Source organism: Fusarium tjaetaba, assembly GCF_013396195.1.
Source record: "Fusarium tjaetaba strain NRRL 66243 chromosome Unknown NRRL66243_c0000280, whole genome shotgun sequence".
NCBI lineage: Eukaryota > Fungi > Ascomycota > Sordariomycetes > Hypocreales > Nectriaceae > Fusarium > Fusarium tjaetaba.
Genome location: NW_023501476.1, coordinates 33,572 through 54,556, shown reverse-complemented (window position 1 = coordinate 54,556; position 20,985 = coordinate 33,572). Strand labels below are relative to the sequence as shown.

At 48.3% G+C, this 20,985-nt stretch overlaps 8 protein-coding genes across 8 annotated transcripts; 3 read left to right on the top strand and 5 right to left on the bottom strand.

The window, feature by feature from the left end:
* Positions 1-843: 843 nt before the first annotated feature.
* Positions 844-5,890, top strand: FTJAE_11350 (uncharacterized protein; the record flags this gene model as incomplete). Its single annotated transcript, XM_037344284.1, has 3 exons — positions 844-2,107; positions 2,169-5,396; positions 5,442-5,890. The coding sequence occupies 3 exons, from the start codon at positions 844-846 to the stop codon at positions 5,888-5,890; spliced, it is 4,941 nt and encodes a 1,646-aa protein (XP_037201600.1).
* Positions 5,891-6,247: 357 nt separating this feature from the next.
* On the bottom strand, positions 6,248-6,685 carry FTJAE_11349 (membrane-associated eicosanoid glutathione metabolism; the record flags this gene model as incomplete). Its single annotated transcript, XM_037344282.1, has 1 exon — positions 6,248-6,685. The coding sequence occupies one exon, from the start codon at positions 6,683-6,685 to the stop codon at positions 6,248-6,250; it is 438 nt and encodes a 145-aa protein (XP_037201599.1).
* Positions 6,686-7,419: 734 nt separating this feature from the next.
* Positions 7,420-8,991, bottom strand: FTJAE_11348 (amt family ammonium transporter; the record flags this gene model as incomplete). The annotated part of the gene is made up of 2 exons (XM_037344281.1): positions 7,420-8,834; positions 8,907-8,991. 2 exons carry the CDS (start codon positions 8,989-8,991, stop codon positions 7,420-7,422), a joined length of 1,500 nt encoding a protein of 499 aa, XP_037201598.1.
* Positions 8,992-9,969: 978 nt separating this feature from the next.
* FTJAE_11347 (phenol 2-monooxygenase) lies at positions 9,970-11,801 on the bottom strand (the record flags this gene model as incomplete). Its single annotated transcript, XM_037344280.1, has 3 exons — positions 9,970-10,599; positions 10,653-11,547; positions 11,596-11,801. The coding sequence occupies 3 exons, from the start codon at positions 11,799-11,801 to the stop codon at positions 9,970-9,972; spliced, it is 1,731 nt and encodes a 576-aa protein (XP_037201597.1).
* Positions 11,802-12,243: 442 nt separating this feature from the next.
* On the top strand, positions 12,244-13,003 carry FTJAE_11346 (glutathione S-transferase; the record flags this gene model as incomplete). Its single annotated transcript, XM_037344279.1, has 4 exons — positions 12,244-12,264; positions 12,312-12,562; positions 12,615-12,732; positions 12,971-13,003. The coding sequence occupies 4 exons, from the start codon at positions 12,244-12,246 to the stop codon at positions 13,001-13,003; spliced, it is 423 nt and encodes a 140-aa protein (XP_037201596.1).
* Positions 13,004-13,402: 399 nt separating this feature from the next.
* Positions 13,403-14,800, bottom strand: FTJAE_11345 (PHB depolymerase family esterase; the record flags this gene model as incomplete). The annotated part of the gene is made up of 7 exons (XM_037344278.1): positions 13,403-13,422; positions 13,475-13,511; positions 13,566-13,682; positions 13,740-13,814; positions 13,868-14,184; positions 14,244-14,298; positions 14,348-14,800. 7 exons carry the CDS (start codon positions 14,798-14,800, stop codon positions 13,403-13,405), a joined length of 1,074 nt encoding a protein of 357 aa, XP_037201595.1.
* Positions 14,801-17,916: 3,116 nt separating this feature from the next.
* Positions 17,917-19,590, top strand: FTJAE_11344 (carboxypeptidase D; the record flags this gene model as incomplete). Its single annotated transcript, XM_037344277.1, has 6 exons — positions 17,917-18,142; positions 18,194-18,393; positions 18,440-18,731; positions 18,783-19,163; positions 19,217-19,294; positions 19,346-19,590. The coding sequence occupies 6 exons, from the start codon at positions 17,917-17,919 to the stop codon at positions 19,588-19,590; spliced, it is 1,422 nt and encodes a 473-aa protein (XP_037201594.1).
* A 338-nt stretch (positions 19,591-19,928) lies between these two features.
* Positions 19,929-20,547, bottom strand: FTJAE_11343 (histidine phosphatase superfamily clade-1; the record flags this gene model as incomplete). Its single annotated transcript, XM_037344276.1, has 2 exons — positions 19,929-20,120; positions 20,179-20,547. 2 exons carry the CDS (start codon positions 20,545-20,547, stop codon positions 19,929-19,931), a joined length of 561 nt encoding a protein of 186 aa, XP_037201593.1.
* Positions 20,548-20,985: the final 438 nt, after the last annotated feature.

Below are 20,985 nucleotides of genomic sequence, written 5' to 3'. Positions count from 1 at the left end.
TTCTAGTAAGTTCCCTGAGAGAATAGCAAAGATTGAGTATGAGGTGGGCGACAATGATCAGAGGAAGTCTTCAATGAGGAAGATTTGATGCTTCAACTACTGTGCCTTCTGCTGAGGTCCGGGTGAAGCTGAACCAGCAGCCAACTCAGATTACCTCATCAAGCTGGCAAACCAAAATGGAAGTCAAGTTCGCATGTACCGATGGTTTCACATGCCTACTCATTCAACCTTGATTTCTCAATGTCTCTCATCTTTTCTCCCCCTCTTTCCTCTCTCCGGGCCAAGACAATACCGCCCGTCTCGGATGCACGACAGCGGATCTGGATCTACCTGCATTTTTGTGTCACAACCCGTCCAACAATCGAGATGTGGGGGTCTTTTGGCCAAACCTGAACATCGCATGCAGCTTGCAGATGAATTGGAGGTGCCGTGAGACACAGTGACAAAAACTTGTACTCGTCTCACACCCCGCTTCAATTGAGTGCACATCAATTGATCGGCATGCATTTATCGGAATGTCTTGATGGCAACACCAAGAAGCTGCCTTTGCTTGAGAACGTATTCTGCGGCACGTTTTTCGGGGTCTATCATGGTCCCCGTCACTGAGGATCCAAGAGAAACCCAATTGCTCTTCTTTCTTCCATGTTTCTGCTCATTCGCTGCTTGTCTTCTCCTACCAACCTGAGGTATCCAACTCACTTCTTGAAATTTCAATAACTCACCTTTTTAACATATTAGTACCCTTGACTCAGTTTCGCGGAGGAAGCTCTCACTACCTACCATATCCGGTCCTCAAGGATCAGACACATTCACTAGGGCACCATTTCACTTTTGATTAGAAAGATGACGGTGTCTTCAGACCCCAACGATGGCGATAGCTCGAGCAGAGCTTTGGGGGTATCCGGCGCTGGAAATTACAGCATCTATGCCAGCTCATCAGGTCAACGTCCAGGAGACAACATCCAGATCCTGGCAGCAGGAACAAACCTGGATAAGTTTGTAGCTGGCTTGAACCCCAGCAAAGTCATCATCTTATCCGAAGCCCCAAACCCAACTGCCAGTTTCGACGGTTCTGACGAGACCATAAAATGGTTCCAGAACATTGATCCGAGCGCCAGTGGCTCCGTCACCGTCGATGGTTTAAAGAACATTGAAAGCTTTCAATTCTCCCTCTCCCAGCCCTGGCCCCTTGAGTTTAGCTCTGCCAGCGATGTTCTACTCTTTACATTCGGCTCAACCGGCCTTCTCGGCAGTGATGAGACTGGATCGCGCATTGAAGCGCCTGGTATTGACCCGACCGGCAACATGCTGATTTGCGGTCTTGACTTTGCCAACATGAAAGACATCACCGGTATCAGAGTCAAAGACGTCTTCACGAATGCCAACCAAGAAGGCATGACGGAGTTCATCCCTCTTGCAGTCCTCGCCCTCGAGGTGACGCTGAGCAAACCACCAGAGAATGCAAAGCCCATGAGGAACGCCCTATGGTTTGTTCCGTCGGCGGAGAAGCGGCTTGAGACTCGTCTCCAGTTCCAGCTCTCAGACTTCGATGCATTGCAGGAGCTTTTCTCAATTGCCCTTAAAGGTCTCGTTATTGATAGCGCAGATGTCGTGTACAAAAACAAAATGCAATTGGGCGTTACGGAAAATGGCGAGATGCCTCTCTTCGCTGGTCAAGTGACCTTTAGCATCGAATGCTCCCTGAACAGTGCTGGGAGTACAGTCTCTATGCTCGCTGGCGTTGAGTTTACCGCTACCACGATTGACTTTACCTTCATGTTCCTATCCGCAGACCCTCTTCCTGGAATACTCCAATGGCTAGCTAGCCTCACCAACGATGAGGAAGTTGAGACGGTTGTCAATGAGATTCTTGGTAAGACCAAGGAAGAAGAGGTTCTGGATGCTGTGAACCTGCGAAGATTGCGCATTGGGCTTGATACAAGAAAGGATCCACAGAATCCTAGACTCGGTTCATTTTCTTTTGACATTGAAGTTACTGCCAACTTTGGTCGTGGAGAGAGCAATGACACTCCTGTTTTCCTGATCACGTATAACTGGAATCGTTCTATCGGTACCTATGGTACTCTGTCCGGACAGCTGTGGAACAGTAAGTAATGACTTGATCATCTGCGCTTTCTATGACATTTACTGATTGAAGTTATCTGCAGACTTTGACGCATCTGATGACCTCGACTTGGAACCAGAGGGTGAGAAGTGGGCTATCTTGAAGCCACTGACTGCTTCACCTGCGTCTTCCATTGATATCGCCACCTTGGTTCCAGGCCAGACAGTGGTCGATATCCCCGACACACTACCCTCTCAGATAACCCTTGCATCCATTGAGTTATCCCAAGAATCATTCTCCCTTCGTTGCCAAGCCACTGCAAACCCTCCAACTCCAGGCTCAGCTCCCCAGCCCTATCTCGGCGAGGTTGTTCTCGCCATCTACTTCAATTGGGGTAGCAGCTCAGTCTTCACCTTTGACGTCGGGATATCCGTCCTGATTGATCCACCAGAGGGTTCTGAGTTTGATCTCCCCGCTGCATTTGTTGGAACTCTCGGCTATGACTCCTCTAAGAAGTCTTGGGAGCTTACGGCCGCTATCAATGGCTTGTATGCAGCAGCTCTAACCGAGTTCTTCCACGATGATGAGAAGGACCATGTTGGGCCGCTGATCAATTCCATTGCCATCAACACTTTGTCTGTCCATTATACGTACGAAAAGCAGAGTGTTGGAAATAATACCAAGTCGGTGGGAAGCACGTTCACCATCTCTGGTGACTTGGTCATTGCGGGGCTTAGATTGAACCTCGACTTCAATTACACGTCTAGTGGCTTTAACTTCTCGGCGGCACTGAACCCAGCTGACAGGAATGCCACTATCGGAGATATACTCACCGACCTTCTCGGTTCTTCATTTGACATACCTGACTTTGTCTATGACACTCTGATAGTCGGCGACAACAAGGACGCGTTCTCTATTGATATCCAGAAGATGAAAGACGCCGTCTCCGGCATCGAGTCATTCCAATTCCTGGCCACTCTCAACATTGGACAACTCCAGTTCCTATTCTCCCAACTCCATAGCACAGAATGGGGTCCCAAAGATCCGTCCAAGAGACTGTTTAAAGCAGCCATCAATGGCTTTGGTAACATGGAACTTGAGATACCTCTTGTGGGCACACTGTACCAGCCACTTGATGAGCTATACTTCCTCTTTGTCCAGGATCCCAAGCCGCCAGCTCGTCCTGGACAAATCACAGGCCTGACGCGGGAGGATATGGGTCTCCTCAACACCGGCGTGATGCAAAAGGATCCGCTGCTTGTTGCTGACAAGATCAAGCCTGATCAGGCTAAATCAACTGACCTTCTTGTGCCATCAGGATGTCACTTCGCTGTCATCATACGTAACGTCGCTAAGGGTGAGCGCGCGTGTCTACTAAGCTACGGCTTTATGAAGCCCAAGCCTTCATCATCTCAAGCACTGGCCTCTAGCGCCGAGGAAAAGAGCAGAAGACGCACCGAGGAGGAGATGGACGACGGAGGTCCTAGTGCCCAAGCACCATTCAAGAAAGACACGGGGCCTATAGCCATCAGCAACGTCAGTCTGAAATACAAGGCAAAGACCCTGTCCATCACCTTTGACGCGACATTCCAGCTTGGACCGATTGGGTTCTCTCTTCTCGGCTTCACACTCAACTCCCGATTCAAGAGCCTAGATGAGCTGCCAGCAATTAGCGTCAACATTGACGGACTAGCAGCGTCTTTTGACCGACGTCCATTGACAATCGCTGGCATCATCGTCCACGGCAATGACGGCGCCATGGATTACTATGCTGGCGGTCTTATCATCGGCTTCCGTCCCTACCAGTTCCAAGCAGCTGGCTTCTACGGAGTAATCACTCTCGCAAACAGCAACAGCTTCCAGAGCGTGTTTGTCTTCGCAAAGCTCAACGGCCCACTCATGACACTTGCCTTTGCTGAGATCAGTGGTATCTGCGGTGGCTTTGGCTACAACAGTAGCGTCCGTTTGCCTTCTATAGACCAAGTCTCGGATTTCCCCTTCATCAACAGCAGCAGTTTGAGTAATAACGACAATGCTCAACAAGTCCTTATGGAGCTTGTCAGTCCTACAGGCGGCGGGTGGTTCCAGCCACTTGACAGCACCTACTGGGGTGCCATTGGTATGAAACTCTCTGCATTCCGTATGCTGAGCGTTGATGCTGTGGTTGCTGTGCAGTTCGGTGACTCGGTGAAGTTGGGAATTTTCGCAGTAGCGACTTGTGACATTCCTTCATCCAATTCGCGACTTAAGCTTGCCCATGCTGAGTTGGGTATCGCCGCTGTCTTGGACTTTGACTATGGCTTCCTCAAGATCGAGGCGCAGCTATCACCTCGCTCTTACATCCTTAGCCCCAACTGCCATCTGACTGGCGGTTTTGCGCTCTGCTACTGGTTCGATGCGCCTCTCGCGGACAGAGCCAGAATCGGGGACTTTGTCTTCACCTTGGGCGGGTACCACCAAGCTTTCCGCGTGCCCGTTGGCTATCCTAACCCCCCTCGGCTGGGTATTAGCTGGGACTTGGGCGGTGGCTTGTCGATCTCTGGAGAGGCATATTTCGCCATCACTACCAAGGCATGCATGGCTGGTGGCCGTCTCCATGCTGCGTTTAAAGCAGGACCTCTGTCTGCATGGTTTGACGCCTTTGCCAATTTTCTTATCAATTACCGACCCTTCTACTTTGACATGTCAGCTGGTGTCTCTGTCGGAGTCGGGTTCAGCATCGACTTCTGGTTCATCCATATTCGCATCTCAGTCCAAATCGGTGCTGAACTGTATCTTTGGGGCCCGCCTGTCGCTGGTCGCGTTCACGTTGACTTCTGGATCGTTGCTTTCGATATCAATTTTGGCGATCACCATCCCAAGATCGACCCTGTCAGCTTGTCCGACTTCTATGAGCTTGTACTGCAAGACTCGCCTGCATCTTCCTTTGCATCTGCCACTTCCCTCATCACGGGCAAACAGCGACAGGAGCCCATTGCAGCGTCGACATCTACCAAACCCAAGAATGAAGCACACAACTTCCTTGCTGAGTCTGGGCTCCTGAACCCTGATGATCAGCCCGAGAAGGGACAGAACGACCCTTGGACTGTCCGAGCTGGCACATTTGTGTTTGTGGCTGAGTGTAAGATGGCCATAAACGGTGTTTCAACAAATAATAGCTGGGATCCAATCTTGCAGGGCAATGATGTTTTCAGCAAGCCGATGAGTATGACAACGCCCATGTCTTCAATTTTACAGATCCAAATAGTCCATGAGGACGGAAGCAACCCTGAGGAGGATTGGCAATTCGAGAGATATACTCAGATGCTTCCAAGCGCTCTGTGGGCAAAATGTAAGTTTTGGATACCGCCTTGAAGTCTAGAGCTAACCCATTCAGATGACCGCCGAACTGATCCACGCCAGAGTGGAAACAACGTCGGTGATTTGCTCAACACCAACAACGGCAGCCCCTCTCTCATGACAGGCGTAAGAGTCACTGCACCCAAACCTACCATGTCCCCAGACCCATTCCCACCCTACAAGGTTGCGGATGCAGACCTCCAGGAGCTAACTGCCGAACGGAGCTTCCCTGGTATGGTTACGGCGGAGGATGCATGGGCTCCAGTCAAGCCGAATGACGATATTAAGCAGAGATATGAAGACGTTCATGATGCTTGGGTAAGTCCTGCACTGGAAGAAAAGAGCCAGCAAGACTTTGTGGGCGCCTTGGCTCAGAGTTTGGGTTGGGGTGATGTAAGCCAGCTGAAGAGCATTGCTGCAATTCCGGAGAGATTGAAGAGGGGATTTATGAATATGTATGTCGCGTCTCCGTTGTTGACTGCGTGAGGTTATTAATGGAAGATTGCACGTTGGATTCGAAATTGTAAACTGGTAGCAGGTAGTAATGAATTGAATGCTTTTCTATTCCTAGTTCTATAGGTGCATGCACCATTGCGGTCCTAATTTTGATGAATCGAAAGCCATCTAAATGTCGCCAGAGTCTTGTATGCATGAGTCTATTCGGAGTTCGAGTCGCGTTACCTCACGCCTTTGACTCAGCTCAAGTCGCGTAGTAGAGGTCGAAGGCTGTACATAGTCGATCGAAATTCTTGCAGCTCAGTGTTGTTGTTTGTACCCTTTTTTAACGATGCTTTTTGCCACAGACCCAGGCCCTGCGCTTCGGCCTCATTATGCGAGACAGACTTAATACCAAAGCTCCAAGGCCGCCTTGGCAGTGATGCCCAAGAGCACAATGGAGCTTGCGACAAAGGCGGGGAAGCGCAGAAGCAGGTTGTTGTACGAGACGTGAATGAGGCTGTGAACCACTCTCAGGCCGACATATCCCCACGCCAGGCGCACTGTGGTCTTGTCCTTGGCGTTGAGCAGGCTCAGGGCGAGCACAACAGCGTAGAACTGAGTAGGTTGCTCGAGCAAGTTGTTGTAATTGTCGGCGGGCCACTGCACGAATGCAGGCAGTTTCTCTGCTTTCTGCTTCTTAGCAGTCTCTGGATCGAAGGAGACACCGTACTTGGAAAGGGCGGGAGTTCGGCGCCAATACAGCAGGCCTTCCATGGCGAAGGTCCAGGTGCTGAGACCGACGAGAGGCCCAAGGAGAGGCAGCTGGGCAATAGAGGGAGACATGATAAATGGTGGAAAGTTGTTTCGTAAATGGAAGAGTTGTGAATGTCTCGGTAGGGTTGTGCTGTAAAGAGAGCTGTGAATTGATGTCTGTGATGAAATAAATGATATAGTAGATTTTATCGACTTATATGATAATCGTATTGCTATGCGAATATAACCTGAAAATCGTAAGTGTCACTTAAGTCCGCTAAGTCCATCAAGTCCGTCGAGCTTAGTAACTCGCCTAAGGAATTTTCGCACTGAAATTTATAATCAGATTCACCTAAATTGACTCGAGCTAAGTTGTGGAGTAAACATGGAACGTTTTTCATCTCGGCTGGCTCCGTAAACGGGTGTATGCTAAGGCGATGATTGGCGCAATTGTGAAGATCACCAATCAGGAAGTCCTCAGCTGCTTCATAGTGGATTTATCTCATCGGTCTCGCCATAACCTACAGACCAGGGTTTTCCAGTCTCTCAATAACGCAACAGCATCTTCTGGGCGGTTTCCACAGACTAGCTGACTCCGCGGCCTCTAGATATTTTCAAGCGCATGAGCTAAGAGCTGAACACTGAATACACATTTGCTGAGGCGTGTAGCGTAGTGAGCATTAGAGCTGAGGATCTTCATTACATCCCCACTCTCTCTCCAATTAACCGTCAGGTTGAGCTGCACGAATATGTGGCTATGTATATTAAGACCTATCATATTATTCAATTCAATACTTAAATACACAAACTATGCCTGTACCTATTTAACTATAGTTAGGCTCCCTACTAGGCCCTGCCTTCTCCTTCTCTGCTGATGTCGTACTTCCATGATGGTCTTTTGCTCCAAGCTCAAGATCATGACTGTGCAAAGACTCTCCTCTACCTTCTATACTCCCAGATCCATGTGCATGGGCTTCGCACGGACCAAGAACATAAGCATCTTCTCCATGGACTGCATCATCTCCCAGAAGCAGTTGCTCCTCAGTCATTCTAAGTGGAATTCGCAGCACATGCTTGATAAAGAGCATGATGAGGCTGGTCCACACAAGGTTCCAACCGATGATGAAGCATGCACCCGCCATCTGGTATCCAAGCTGCATGCCATTACCAGCGATGGCTCCTCCGGGATTGGTCAGACCAAAGGCTGCGCAGCCATCCACAGTAGCCCAAAGACCTGTACCAAAGCCTCCAACAACACCAGCCACCATGTGCGTGTGCATGACTCCGAGCGTGTCGTCAAAGTTACGCTCCAGGAATGTCATCTTCTTGGCCAGGATGTTCATGGTGAACCACGGAACGGAGCCGGAACCAACACCGAGAAGGATCGCGCCCCAGCCTGCGACAACGCCAGCAGCTGGTGTAATGGCAACAAGCCCAGTGATCATGCCCTGCACGGCTCCAATGACAGAAGGCTTCTTGAAGTATGCAATGTCCAGGCCCGTCCAGACAAGAAGCGAAACAGCAGTGCAAAGATTCGTGTTCAACACAGCGACTCCTGCATCGGCTGAAGCTGCGTAAGGATCACCACCGTTGAAGCCATTCCAACCGACCCAGAGGATACCCGCTCCGATGAGAACTGCCAGAATATTGCTCGGTCTGGCATCTGCGCGATCACTGCTGAGCCGTGGCCCGATCCAGTAGCTACCGATGAATCCTGCTGTGCCTGACGAGAGATGGATGACATATCCTCCAGAATAGTCAATAACGCCGAGTTTGAAGAGAAAGCCTCCTCCCCAGATTGAATAAGCGCCAACAGTGTAACATAGAGTCAGCCACAGAGGAACATATATCATCCAGGCGTAGAAGTTCATTCGGCCAAGGAAAGCGCCAGCAGTAATGACCAAGGTAATGGCGGCAAAGACAAACTGGAAGTATACCATAGTGGCCATAGGGAATTGTTGACCGACACCAATTGAAGGGAGGTAAGATTGCTTCAGCATCGTGTCAATGCCGAGAACATTTCCGGGTTTGGCCACGAATGGAAGCATATACTCTCCAAATGAGGCCTTATAACCCCAAAGAACCCAGCAGAGTAGCACCGAGGCGAATGCGTAGAGGGCCATGAAGGCGCTGTTGATGGCCCATTTCCGTTTCATGATTCCTGAATAGAGGACGAGGAGACCGGGGATCGATTGTAACGCGACGAGGGAAGCAGCTGTGAGTTGCCATGCATTATCACCTACGTGATGTCAGTCATTGGATACATGAATGAGGTGGTTCCTCTTGAGCTGTATAGTGAACGGAGACTTACCACTTCCAACACCGGCCTTGGGGTCTGGTGTCCACCAAACGACAGATGACGCTGCTGCTGCAGCCGAAGCCGTGGATGTTGCCATAGCTCACGCTACTCAGGGCTATACTTTGAACAAAATTGTACACGTCTACCAGAACCGAGAACGATGCTAGGGTAATGGACAGATGCCAATAGAAATGTTCAAGAAGAATACTTGATCTAATTCCAACTCGGGAATTTGGGCATGTTGATCATGTTTATTATAATCACTATCCTGTACATGCCAATAGCTTGTTAATAGGAGTTTACGTAAATCGAAAGCTATCAAGATTAGCGATAGCTGTCAAGTCGTCATGGAGCGAACGCAACGTGGGTTTGTGCCGAGTTGCCGCAACTGTGTGTGCTATGTTAAGCTTCTGGCCAGAACAAGGTTATCGCTGAACTATGGTTGGTGAGCAACAATACGATACTTAGCTGGAACATCTTTCAGTCAAATGAAGCCAACAATACGTGTGTCCGTGTTCGCCAAAGTGTTAAATGCTTCGGTCGAGACTCCAAATTCCTTTATGTAGTCGAACCTGTGAATGATCTCGGGTCGATGAGTACCTATGCACCTCTCAGAAGCCAGTCAGATAGATACGTAGATTGCCCATGGGGAAATCTCTTGGCAAAAGCTTGTATACTCTAAATATAGATACCGACAAGATCAGACCAGTTATCATAAATTGCTCAATACCTACCCTGTAAAGTCGTCTTATCTCGGCTTGGACGGCAACTGCATCGTGGCTACAGGACCAAGTTAACAAGAGTGATCCTGCAGTGGCTTGTGCACTGATAAGATAAATCCAATGAGTGTTTTAAAGTCTGATAAGATATGCGATCAATTGGCGATGGATGGTATGTCGTTTGGGGAGGCGACAATCTGACCAGTGAATGGCATTTGCCTTATCTGGCGCTAATACACAATTAGCTCGCCAAAGCCGATTTTGCCGAGTTCCTACAAGCACATCCCACGAGTTGAACAATAATAATCCGATTTATCTAAAGTATGGTATTGTCTTCTTACTTATTACTACTCATTTCAATGAGTTAAATGTAAAGCAGATTCCAATGCCTTCTGCAGTACGTTTCTATGCCCATCCTTCCTCTGTTCCCCTCGCCAGGCAATAAATCCATCAGGCCGAACAAGGATAGCCTCGCCTTCAGAGATCTTACAGATACGACTGAAAGCGTCGTCAGGATCATTGAAGGTACCAGTGTCCCTGTTAATACTGTGAGTGTCTATTTCAGGTCTCATGTCTTTGGCCGCTTCGATCCATGGTGATGATGGATCAGTTGTGAAAAGAACAAAATTTGTCTTGATCAAGTCCAAGGTAGATATCTGGAGATTGTTTTGTACCAGTGGCACATGTGGGAACCGGCTCCCGGGCATTGCGAGTGGTGCATACGGGTCTTCGTACTGGTCGCTGCCGGCGTTTTGGATATGCGCAGCAGCAGCAGAAGGGTAACGATACCCTATCTCACAGGTAATGTCGGGAAGTTCTGGCTCATCTGGGACCTTGCGAAATACTCGTTTCTGAAGCCTTGAGTACGCCTGCCGCATCGTAAGTCCAGCTACCGGCTGTCGCTCGGTGTCATAGGTCTGGAGAAGCGAAGTACCGGCTTTTTCTCTCAAAACATAGGCGAGCTTCCATGCCAGGTTGTGAACATCCTAGGTAAGTCAGCGTGCTGTAATGATTTATCTAATAGGGTCCAAGTCATTACCTGTATACCGGTGTTGCCACCCATCCCGCCAGTCGGAGGCATCACATGTGCTGCGTCTCCGGCAATGAAAACACGGCCATTTGTGCTCATGAAGCGCTCGGCATTAAAGGCCGCTACCGACCAGTATGAAATGGAGTCAACCTTGATATCGATGTCGTCCACAATGCCACTTGCCTCCTTGAAATATTGCTTCGCGTCTCGTTCGGAGACCGAGTCTGGCGAAAAGGACCTTTTATCGCCTGCTCGTGTGACGATCATAAATCCAGCCTTGCCACCGCTTTCCAGGCGGAAGCCAGCATCGATAGCAGGGTTGGAGATATAAGTGACGCCGTGTTTAGCACGAGTTCCGAGGTATGGCGTTAGATCGGCTTTGAAGTTGATAGAAATACTCTCACCGAGGACCCCCGGACCTTGCCACTCGATGCCTTCTTTTCTCCTCGTCGCACTCCTATTTCCATCGCAAGAAACCAGATACTTGGTCTTGAATTTCCTGTAGCTTTTTGATTGAACGTTTTGCACCACCACAAGTACACCGTCTGACAGTTCCTCATAGTGCACGACGGTCTCGCTGAACTCCTGGGCGGCACCAAATTCCTTTGCCCTTTTGCGCAGAAGAGGCTCAAACATGTTTTGAGTCAGCCATAAGCGGCGACTCGGGCTAGCCTTAGCTACTTCAGCTGGATCACTCTCTTGCATACTCGCCAGGACCTTGCCTCCTACTAGCTTCTCGACAATGATCATTCCAGCATCAAGGTCAAAATTTGAGGCGCTTTCTGAGCGGAGTTCATCCTCAAGACCTAGCTGGCGGAAGATCTCGACAGAGCGCAGGAGAAATAATGCAGCGCGGGGATGTATGGCAGTAGAAGGATGGCGGTCAAAAGACACAGACTTGACACTGCAGAAGGTCAGTCCGGTTGGCATAGGCGTTGAGCAACAGTCTTACCCATGGTATCCCAGAAGCACGCCCAAAGTCATTCCTACCATACTTGACCCGATGATGATAACGGGCCATTCTTCTGGCTCTAGTGGAATATCCGAATGATCGAACGACCCAAATTCGAACAAAGTCCTCTGACTCTGGGTAATTGGAATCGTATCATCGACTTGGTTCGGTCCGTTGGGGCTTGGATGAACATCCTCGGAAGGCATTTTGGGCTGTTTATCAAGGGCGAGAGATTGTGAAGCTGCAACTGTTTTCTGGATTAATCGTTGGTCCAATGGCGACAATACTGATCACGCCTCTTTTATCCTAAGTATTGATGATACGTAGCGGCACAATATGCCGTAACGTGCCGTGCCCGTTATTACCTCTTTCGCCGACTCCACATCCCGAATACTCCACCACCACTCCACACGCCAAGGTCCAGCCTCTATATAGCCTAGAACTGTAAGTGTTACTGCAAACAGTCTTTATTATTTCTGAAACCAAATCTACTAGACAAACCTACTGCACCGATCCGCAGTTCAGTAAACAGAAACTACCAGGATGACTCTCACTCTATACGGATCACGGCAATCAACATGCACTCAACGAGTGTTGTTAGTTCTTTCAGAACTAAATATCACCGAATATCAACTATCTGACATCAATATGCAGAAGGGCGAGCATCTTGTAAGAAGCCATATACCCAACAAGTGAAAGTTACTTATCCCGATTAGGCACCCAATTTTGTGCAAGATTTCCATCCATTCGGACGAATTCCAGTTCTTGATGATGACGGGACGCGATTGTTCGAGTCTCGGGCAATTTGCGAGTACTTGGTTGCAAAGTACGGGCCAAAGAGCGCTTTGGATAGACGCACGGATCAAAGCTACCCTGAGCTGGCAACTTACGAGCAAGCGGCTAGCGTTGAGTACTCTTACTTCGATCCGACAATGAAAACATTGGCGTATGAGAAATTATTCAAAGGGTACTTGATTCTCCCAGCCTTGCCTAGGATGCACCACACTTACACAAGCCAGGTTTATGGGACGTGGCGATCCTGACAAGGCCACAGTTGAGAGACTGGAAATCGAGTTGGTCAAGGTCTTGGATCACTACGAAAAAGTCCTTTCTCATCGCGAGTACCTTGCTGGAAATGTGAGTCATCTTTACCCTTTGAGCAGAATTCGTGTTGAATGTTCTTAGCAATTTTCGTTAGTTGATATATACCATGTGCCTTGGTTTGAGTTTCTGCCGCGTCTCGCGTTGCAGGATGAGATTACGAAAAGGCCGGCATTGAGTGCCTGGTGGGAACGCGTCAGCAGCCGGCCAGCGCGGAAAAGTTTAGCGGCATCACATTAAACCGACTATCATTTGTTATTAACAGGTCAAATAGAGGCCAGGCCTTCGTGGCGATCTAGCGCCGTAGAAACTAGTTTTCGAGTCACGCTCATACATCTTCAAAGCAAAACGTCAATTACGAACTGGCTGAAATCGTTATTCCTTATTCTGTAGAAAATCTTGATAGTTTTCATTCTCAACATGAACTTTGGAAATAGTAGTCTGCAAGGCCAAGCTGCTGTCGTATGAGCTGGCAAGACCGGGTAATGGTGCATGTAGAGTACGTAGTACACGGATATGTAGCATTCTTTTATTCCAGCCCAATCGTACTCGATGTAGCTCGACTTGGGTGTTAATCTCATTGCCGGATAATATTCGATGGAGGACTATATGCGGGGAAGCTATCGGCAATGTGGAGGAGGGAAGGTGGACTTCTTCAACGCCGTGTTCTCCGGCCAGCTACAGGGCTCATCCCAGGAATAACTACCTATTGACACTGCGAATACCCTTGTGTAGATGTTAGCATATAGATCCAACGAACATTTGACAGAGAACTCACAGTCGTTAACCTTGACGCATTTGAATGAACTCGCGCACTGTACTTTACGTTAACAACTTCACACAGAAGCCTTGGTTGACTGGCTACTTACTTGTGTAGGACCTGTCCACCCTAAGCCGCCACATTGACCCCACTGGGGAGAAACTCCAGAGTTACCAGTATTTGTAGGTGTTGTGGCGGTTGTAGTGGATGATGGCTTTACTGGATCCTGGGACTTTGTTAGGCGATGCACAATGAGTAGGATATTGACAGCGATGTGACTTACGGCGAAGCCAAACCACTTCAAGTCTTCCTCCGGAAACACGTCAATCGAATGAGTAACGCCCTGGCCCAAGAACGTCTATACGTAATGTCAGCCATATTTCTTAAAAGTGGAATTCTTGTTTATCTCACCTGTAGCTTATCGCCAAAGGTGTATTTGGTATAAGGGCTCCGTGGGTAGTTAGGCGTGGTAGATTGCGGGTTAGTTGAGTAACCAAACACGCCAGTCCACTGCTTGATAGTTTCGTAGTAGTTCTGCACATTCAATACCTGATCTACCGACCCGTGATAGATTTGCATTTTAGGTCGTGGTCCATCATATCCGGGATACATATCCTTAACAACATTGGCCCATTGAGTTTGGGTGTAGATGGATTGGCCATTGGCACATGTTGAGTTCCAGAAATCGGGGATGTTATCTGCGCTCTTGAAGCAACCGGCTGGGACACCTGCATAAATGTGTAAGTAGTGTATTAGAAAGCATCAGCTGTCAAATTTATTGACTCACCTGCATATGCAATTCCTGCCGCAAAGAGATCCGGGTAGGTTGCAGCCATGACATTCTGTTTCTACATTAGCTTGCTCTTGTAAAGAGACCTCTATCTCACATACCGTCATCATAGCTCCTGAAGAAGTACCCGTAACAAAGGTTTGGCTCTCATCAGTGTTATATTCCTTGGTAACAAATCTGACCATATTGGCGATCGAGGTGCTGGCACCGCCGCCGTCGTGAGTCAAGGTCATCTTTGATGCCACGTCCCAGCAATTATCTTGTGTATATGGTGTCTGAGGGTAGATAACGATGTAGCCATATGTCTCGGCGTAGCGAGCCCATTGAGTGCCCTGATAGTATGCCTGGGCACTTCCGGTACACCAATGGATGCCGACCACTATTGCAGGCTTCGAGGCTAGAGTCTTTGGAACATATAGCCACATGCGAGTACCAGTGGGATTGTCGCCATAGTTAGTTACCTCCGTAAAGGTAGACCTGGGGACAACCTCGGCACCCAGGGTCAGGTGAAGAAGACTAAGCAGCCAGAGGCTGACATAGGCCGTTAACTTCATTGTAACAGTAGAGAGCGGTTTATTGGAAACCTTTTCACATAAAGGTTGCCAACGGCGGCGGAGCCGTATTTAAGAAACATACAAATCGGGTGGAATTGACATACCTTAGCTGGTCGTTCGGATCATTAGCTTCCGTGTCTCTTTTCGCCAAAATGCTAGATGCGGAGTTTACTCCATCCTTTGGTAAAAGGCTAACTTTTTAAGCTGTCTCCGGACTAGGAAATGTACGATCATCGGGTTTGTGGTACAAATTCGGTCTTGAGTGGCGCTGTTCCGGAATCCGAATTCTCTCTTCGGGGAATGAATGCTGGACTCCGGTTTGCCCCATAGGTGCAATAATGCTGTGGTTGTCATAGTGTGGATCAGCCAAAATATGCATAAACATGGCTCACCTTGCCACATTCAGACACGGAACCCTCAGTCATTTCCGTTGAGAAAAGGGTTTCCTTCCGCTTTGACTAGACTACCTCTAATTTAAACACTTTGTTGTTATGATCTCTAGTTCAATTTTTCAGCAACTAGCCACAATGTCTCTCGTTACATATACCAGGAGATATCGCAGGCCACAGAGCTGAGTATGAATGTTAGCTTTCGTGTTCAAATGACCGCAACAGTCTCCTATATTGGGGATGGATTGTTGGTAATTTATAACAGGCTTGATCCATGTCTAAAACTAACATCCGCATCAGATTTCCGCAGATACTTTTGCAAACTCGGGATCGCCTAGATCAGCCAACGACAGGACATTTACGACAAACTTTGAATAATTTGACCCAGTCATGGCGAGGTCAAATGACAGCTATATGTAGTAACTCCAGATAATGGAGAAAAGAGGCGACATCCCCGAAATGTGGTTTCCAAAGCCACAGAACTGTACTTTCAGAACATGCATGACATATCTTGGGTTTATTGCCGTATTACACCTTGTGTATGTGATAAAGAATATAGTCCCGGGTACGCGACAATCCCTTGTATGAGTACATGACACAATCTTAAGGCTACCATGCAGCGGGCATTTCACTTGACCCTTTAGAACAGATTATATTTCTCCCCCTTACAAAGTCAATCTAAAGCTAGTGGCTAAGAGCGAGTGGCTATAGGGCGGTTTCGGTTCAGAGATCACTCGAATGACGATTTGGATTTTAGCTGCTTATTTCGGTATTATGAGCTTTTTCCAAGCAACTGAGGCTAAAGAACTCAAAGCTCAAGCAGCATGATAGCTATATAAGGAATGTGCTGTGGTACCCTGCTTATTCAGAGAAAGAAACCTGCAGCTAATCGTCCCGGCGACTGGTTAGACTCACCCTACGACTGGCTACCTAAAAGAATGATCTGTCTATTGCCAAGCTTTTTCTATAAGTATAAGACATTAACATCTATCTCCTGTAAGATAAACCTTCTCTTTTCATTACTGAGAGGAAGGCTATAAAGTGATAGCCAAGCTACTGGTCAACGTGCGAAAAGCGGACTTCAACAGACAGATAGATAAGATGGTCGTGGATGCACACCTTTATTCATTAACCTAATACGTTTCCACGCGGGCATCGTAAGGCGATTTCTCAGAACGGGCAAGGGTAATGTTAAGCCTGGGACAACAGACGCGGAGGTACTGCATTCACGTAAGCTATTAGACACGCCCATGTTAATATCGTCATTTTCCTTCTCCGAGATGAAATCTATTTCAGTTGGTGGATAGATGGCCGTGCACCCCTTGGATGGTGTGTACATGAAAATGGTGAGGAACTCTTCTTCGTGCTTCCAAAAAGTTTATGCGCATGGTTCTCGAGCAGCGAGACGGCTTCTCAGGCAGCACTGCATCATCTTCAGCTGATGCTATTAAATATGAAATATGAAGATTTACCATATACTCTGGGCACTTTCAAGAGTGGCTTTTAACAGGGCGGATGGGGACGGATGCCCTTCGCTTTTGTATGCAGTTCAAGTGGGACAGTAGGATGTAGTAAAGCAGCTTCTCAGGACTGCCAAGGTGAACATAGCAACTAGTGGTGATAAGGACAGAAGTGCAATGGAGATAGCTGAAAGACAGGACAGCGGTCGAATAATGCAGCTACTGCTTGGATATACTTAGAGTTAAATATTACTCACCGCATCTGAGGCTAATGCTGGACCATAGTGATGCCAGAATTTAAAACGAACCATGGAGGGCAGTAGTGGAATTAATGAGCTGATCGTCGGCTTATTTGTTGACTCTCCGGCCTCTATACCAGACTACAGACTTGCGGTCACAGATATAATATCACTTCTATAGTCATATTACATAACAGCAAGAAACAGTAGACGACCTATAGGCGGAAATTTCCACCAGATCAATACTCCGAACATCTCTAATTGGCTATTTAATACGACATCTCTGCATACCATTGCGATATTGGGTTTGGTTAGTGAGATAATTAATTCTAAGCATGAATTCTCGATAAGCCCGTGCGCCAATCAGAGCACGCCCACTCGGATATTCGGCAAGTGAGCTTGCATGCACGGTCACCAGATTAACGGCTAAAAAGTGCCGAAACCTAGATCTCGTGGCCCGGGAGATCGCTTGTTCTGGAAGGTCGCCATGAGGCTTGATAAGATGATCTTCTGCAGGTTAATCTGTGTGATACATGATGTACCGAAATGAATAATACGAACAGTTAAATATTTAGATATTTGCGAGGCGGTCGAAACTCTGTCTCAACAGGAGTGTTGTCTGCCTTGTGATTCCGCTTGGTCAATGTAAGCAAGACAATGCCTTGTTTCACGGGACCGGGATGACCCAGAGATCGACAGTACCCACTGCCCACTGTCGCCTGACTCCCGCGCTGTATTGGCTAATCCTGCCTCCGGATCATCAGGAACCTTTGGCATTTACAAAAGATCTCCCCCTTTAATCAGGAAGGTGGCATTAATCTTCCAAGCGATAAGACAATTTGTCAACTTTGCTCGTATAGTATACGGGTATGGTGAAACGTATGGAATGCGGGCTATCCGGGGATATAGGTAGTGGCGCCCGATCGAGACCGCTCAGATCTATATATGTGTAGTTTGATCCTCCAGTCTTGGCAGTCTTTCTTGTACAACTATCGCTCTTCCATTCGAGTTCGATAGCATCCGTTATCATGAAGACAGCTTTGTTGACAGTCCTTACGGCGCTCGCCCTTGTCGGCCAAGGCAGCTGTACACCTGCTGCCAGCCTCGACAAGAGGTACGTACAAGAAGACGCTGGTGTCAAGTACAAGGTCTTCGAACATGCCGCGACCGGTTCCAAGACCAAGATTGTCTCCAACTCTGGAATCTGTGAGACGACGCCTGGTGTGAACCAGCACTCTGGTTACTTCTCCGTTGGTAAGTACTTCATCACTTCCTTTTGCGAGTCCTAACCGATGTTATTTTCAGGCGACAACATGAACATGTTTTTCTGGTTCTTCGAGTCACGCAAGAACGCGAAAACGGCTCCACTAGCCCTCTGGCTCAACGGTGGTCCGGGCTGCAGTTCCATGATCGGCTTGTTTCAGGAAAATGGACCTTGTACCTTCAACAACGGCGGGTCCAAGCCTACTCTGAACCCCAACTCATGGAACACCTTTGCCAACATGGTACGATCACCCACTCCCCATAAGCACAATTCGCTAACGGTTATAGTTATACGTTGATCAACCTATTGCTACTGGGTTCAGCTACGGCACCGACGACGCTGTGTCCACTCTCGCTGCTGCTCCTCGAGTCTGGAATCTCCTCCAAGCTTTCTACGCCCAGTTTCCCGAGTATGAGAACCGTGATTTTGGTCTTTTCACTGAATCTTACGGTGGTCACTATGGTCCCGAGTTTGCGTTTTATTTTGAGCAGCAGAACGCTGCTATCGATGCTGGAAAGATCAAGGGCGAGAAGATCAACCTTGTAGCTCTCGGCATCAACAATGGCTGGATTGACCCTGGTAAGTTTCCACGCCTTTGACTTGGCATTCAATGCTGACGTGTGATTTTAGGCAACCAGTACAGAGACTACATCGACTACGCCGCCAACAACACCTACCGCAAGCTCATCACACCAACCCAGTACAGCAAGTATCTCAACACTTATAACCAAAAGTGTGTCCCTGCATTTGCCAAATGCCCCGGTCTCACAGGCAATGATGCCGCATGCGGTAACGCAGATGATGTCTGTAGCTCTGCGATCGAAAGCCCGCTGGAGAGGCTGGCAGACTTTGATGTCTACGACATTCGAGCGCCGAGCAACGATCCTTTCCCTCCTTCGACTTACTCTACCTACCTTACATCTGCCTCCGTGATGAAGGCGATTGGCGCACAGTCTGATTACCAGGAATGTGGTGATGAGTCTTATAACAAGTTTATCGCTAGTGGTGATAGTATGTTTTCCCGTGAGCCTGCATGCGTGATTGGAACTAACGATTCTTTACAGGGGGCCGATCATTCTTACCGACACTTAAGCAGGTCATTGACTCCAAGATCCAAGTTCTCATCTGGGCCGGCGACGCTGGTAAGTTACCCTGGCTCCTGTCCCCTATATTTCGTTATCTAACATAACTAGACTGGATCTGCAACTGGATGGGTAACTACAGAGCCCTCAACTCAATCGCCCCGCAATCATTCGTTTCAGCTCCTCTCAAGTCATTCACTGTCGGTGGAAAGAAATACGGCGAATTCAAGACCTCTGGAAACTTGAGCTGGCTGCGTGTTTATGGAGCTGGTCATGAAGTCCCAGCCTATCAGCCTGAGGCTGCGCTGGCGGCGTTTGTTGCGACCATGTCCAAGAAGCCTATCTCCTCTACATAATTGATGTACTGGGAGCATTTTATGTCACTTAGCACCAATTGAGTATTTTGCTATAGCTGGACTCGAAAACGATGGTCTTTCTTGATGCTATAGAACCTGTGCTATAAACAAGATCTTTCACGGCCGTATCAAACCCCAATCAAGCGCTGCCTTCAAAGCAGTGCGTCGCAGTTCTAGTTGCTCTTCCCTTGTCGGAGGAACTAACTCCACTCCTCGCCTCATTCTAGACTCTATAGTTTCATATAAAACCGGCCCTTCGCTCTCGTCATGCGAAATCGTGTAAGAGCGAACTTCTGCGTTAGCCCAATCCGTACCTGTTGATGTTAGTACCTAGACAGCTAAGTCTGGTTGGCAAACACTATACCGTCAGGATTAACAGAGTTGACCCAATCGTCCGTGAAGAAGTGCAAAAAGCCGCCATGGGTAACAACCACGATTTCTCTCTCGGGCCTTTCGCTCAGCCACTGCCTTGCGGCCCGGGCTCTCTCTAAAATGCTACCAACAACTGGAGCCCATTTAGTCTTACCCTCCTAAACTCATAGTTAGCTCTCTTACTTTTCTGACATGACTTGAGGCTGTATTCCATACCTTTATTTGCCATCCGGGCTCGACCAGACTGAAATCCACAGGGTCTTGTTGGAACTCCTCCTTTATCACAGAGAGATCACTGCCCGTGTCACAGTTCAGGTCGCTGACTTCCTGAACCTCTGGCAAGGCCACGATCCGTAGGCCGCGCTCTAATTGAGAGGAAAATCCCAGCAAGGTCGTTTGGAGAGTTCGTCGCAGTGGCGATGACACGATCAGGTCAACGTTGGCAAGCTCAGGATGTTTAGAGATCAGGCCTCTAGCTTGCTCCTCTCCCAAAGGCGTCAAGTCTGTGTCGGGCAGAATGTTGTTTGCTTCGCTGAGGTTATGAACGGCCTGGCCGTGACGTACGAGATGAATAATTTGTGGCATATTGTCTGTCTCAAAGTAATCAAAGTAATGTTAGGCTGTTGACTGCATTTCAATGCTGATTGAGCTTCACCTTCAGTGCGCTGATCTGTTTATACAAGGCAGCTTCAGTAGTGGAGACTGTGCCGTCGGCAGTGACCAACAGCGCCCGCGGGCTCCGTTCGACGAGACTAATCACGGACCCTACCTCGGACTCGGATCCAGCGTTGCAATGGACTCTTTGAGTAAGGTAGTTGCGCGTTCTCTATTTTTATGCTATTTATGCTAGAGCTTATTAATTCCCTGGATGCGTCATTGTTCCTAATCTGCTGGCAATACTGAAAATATACAGGCGTATCCCCTGCTGACCGTAAAGACAATCTTTACTATTACTGCAACCAGAGGTGACAGTATCACAATGTAATGGCATATGAGGACGGGCGCCAAGTGGGGGGCTTTTGT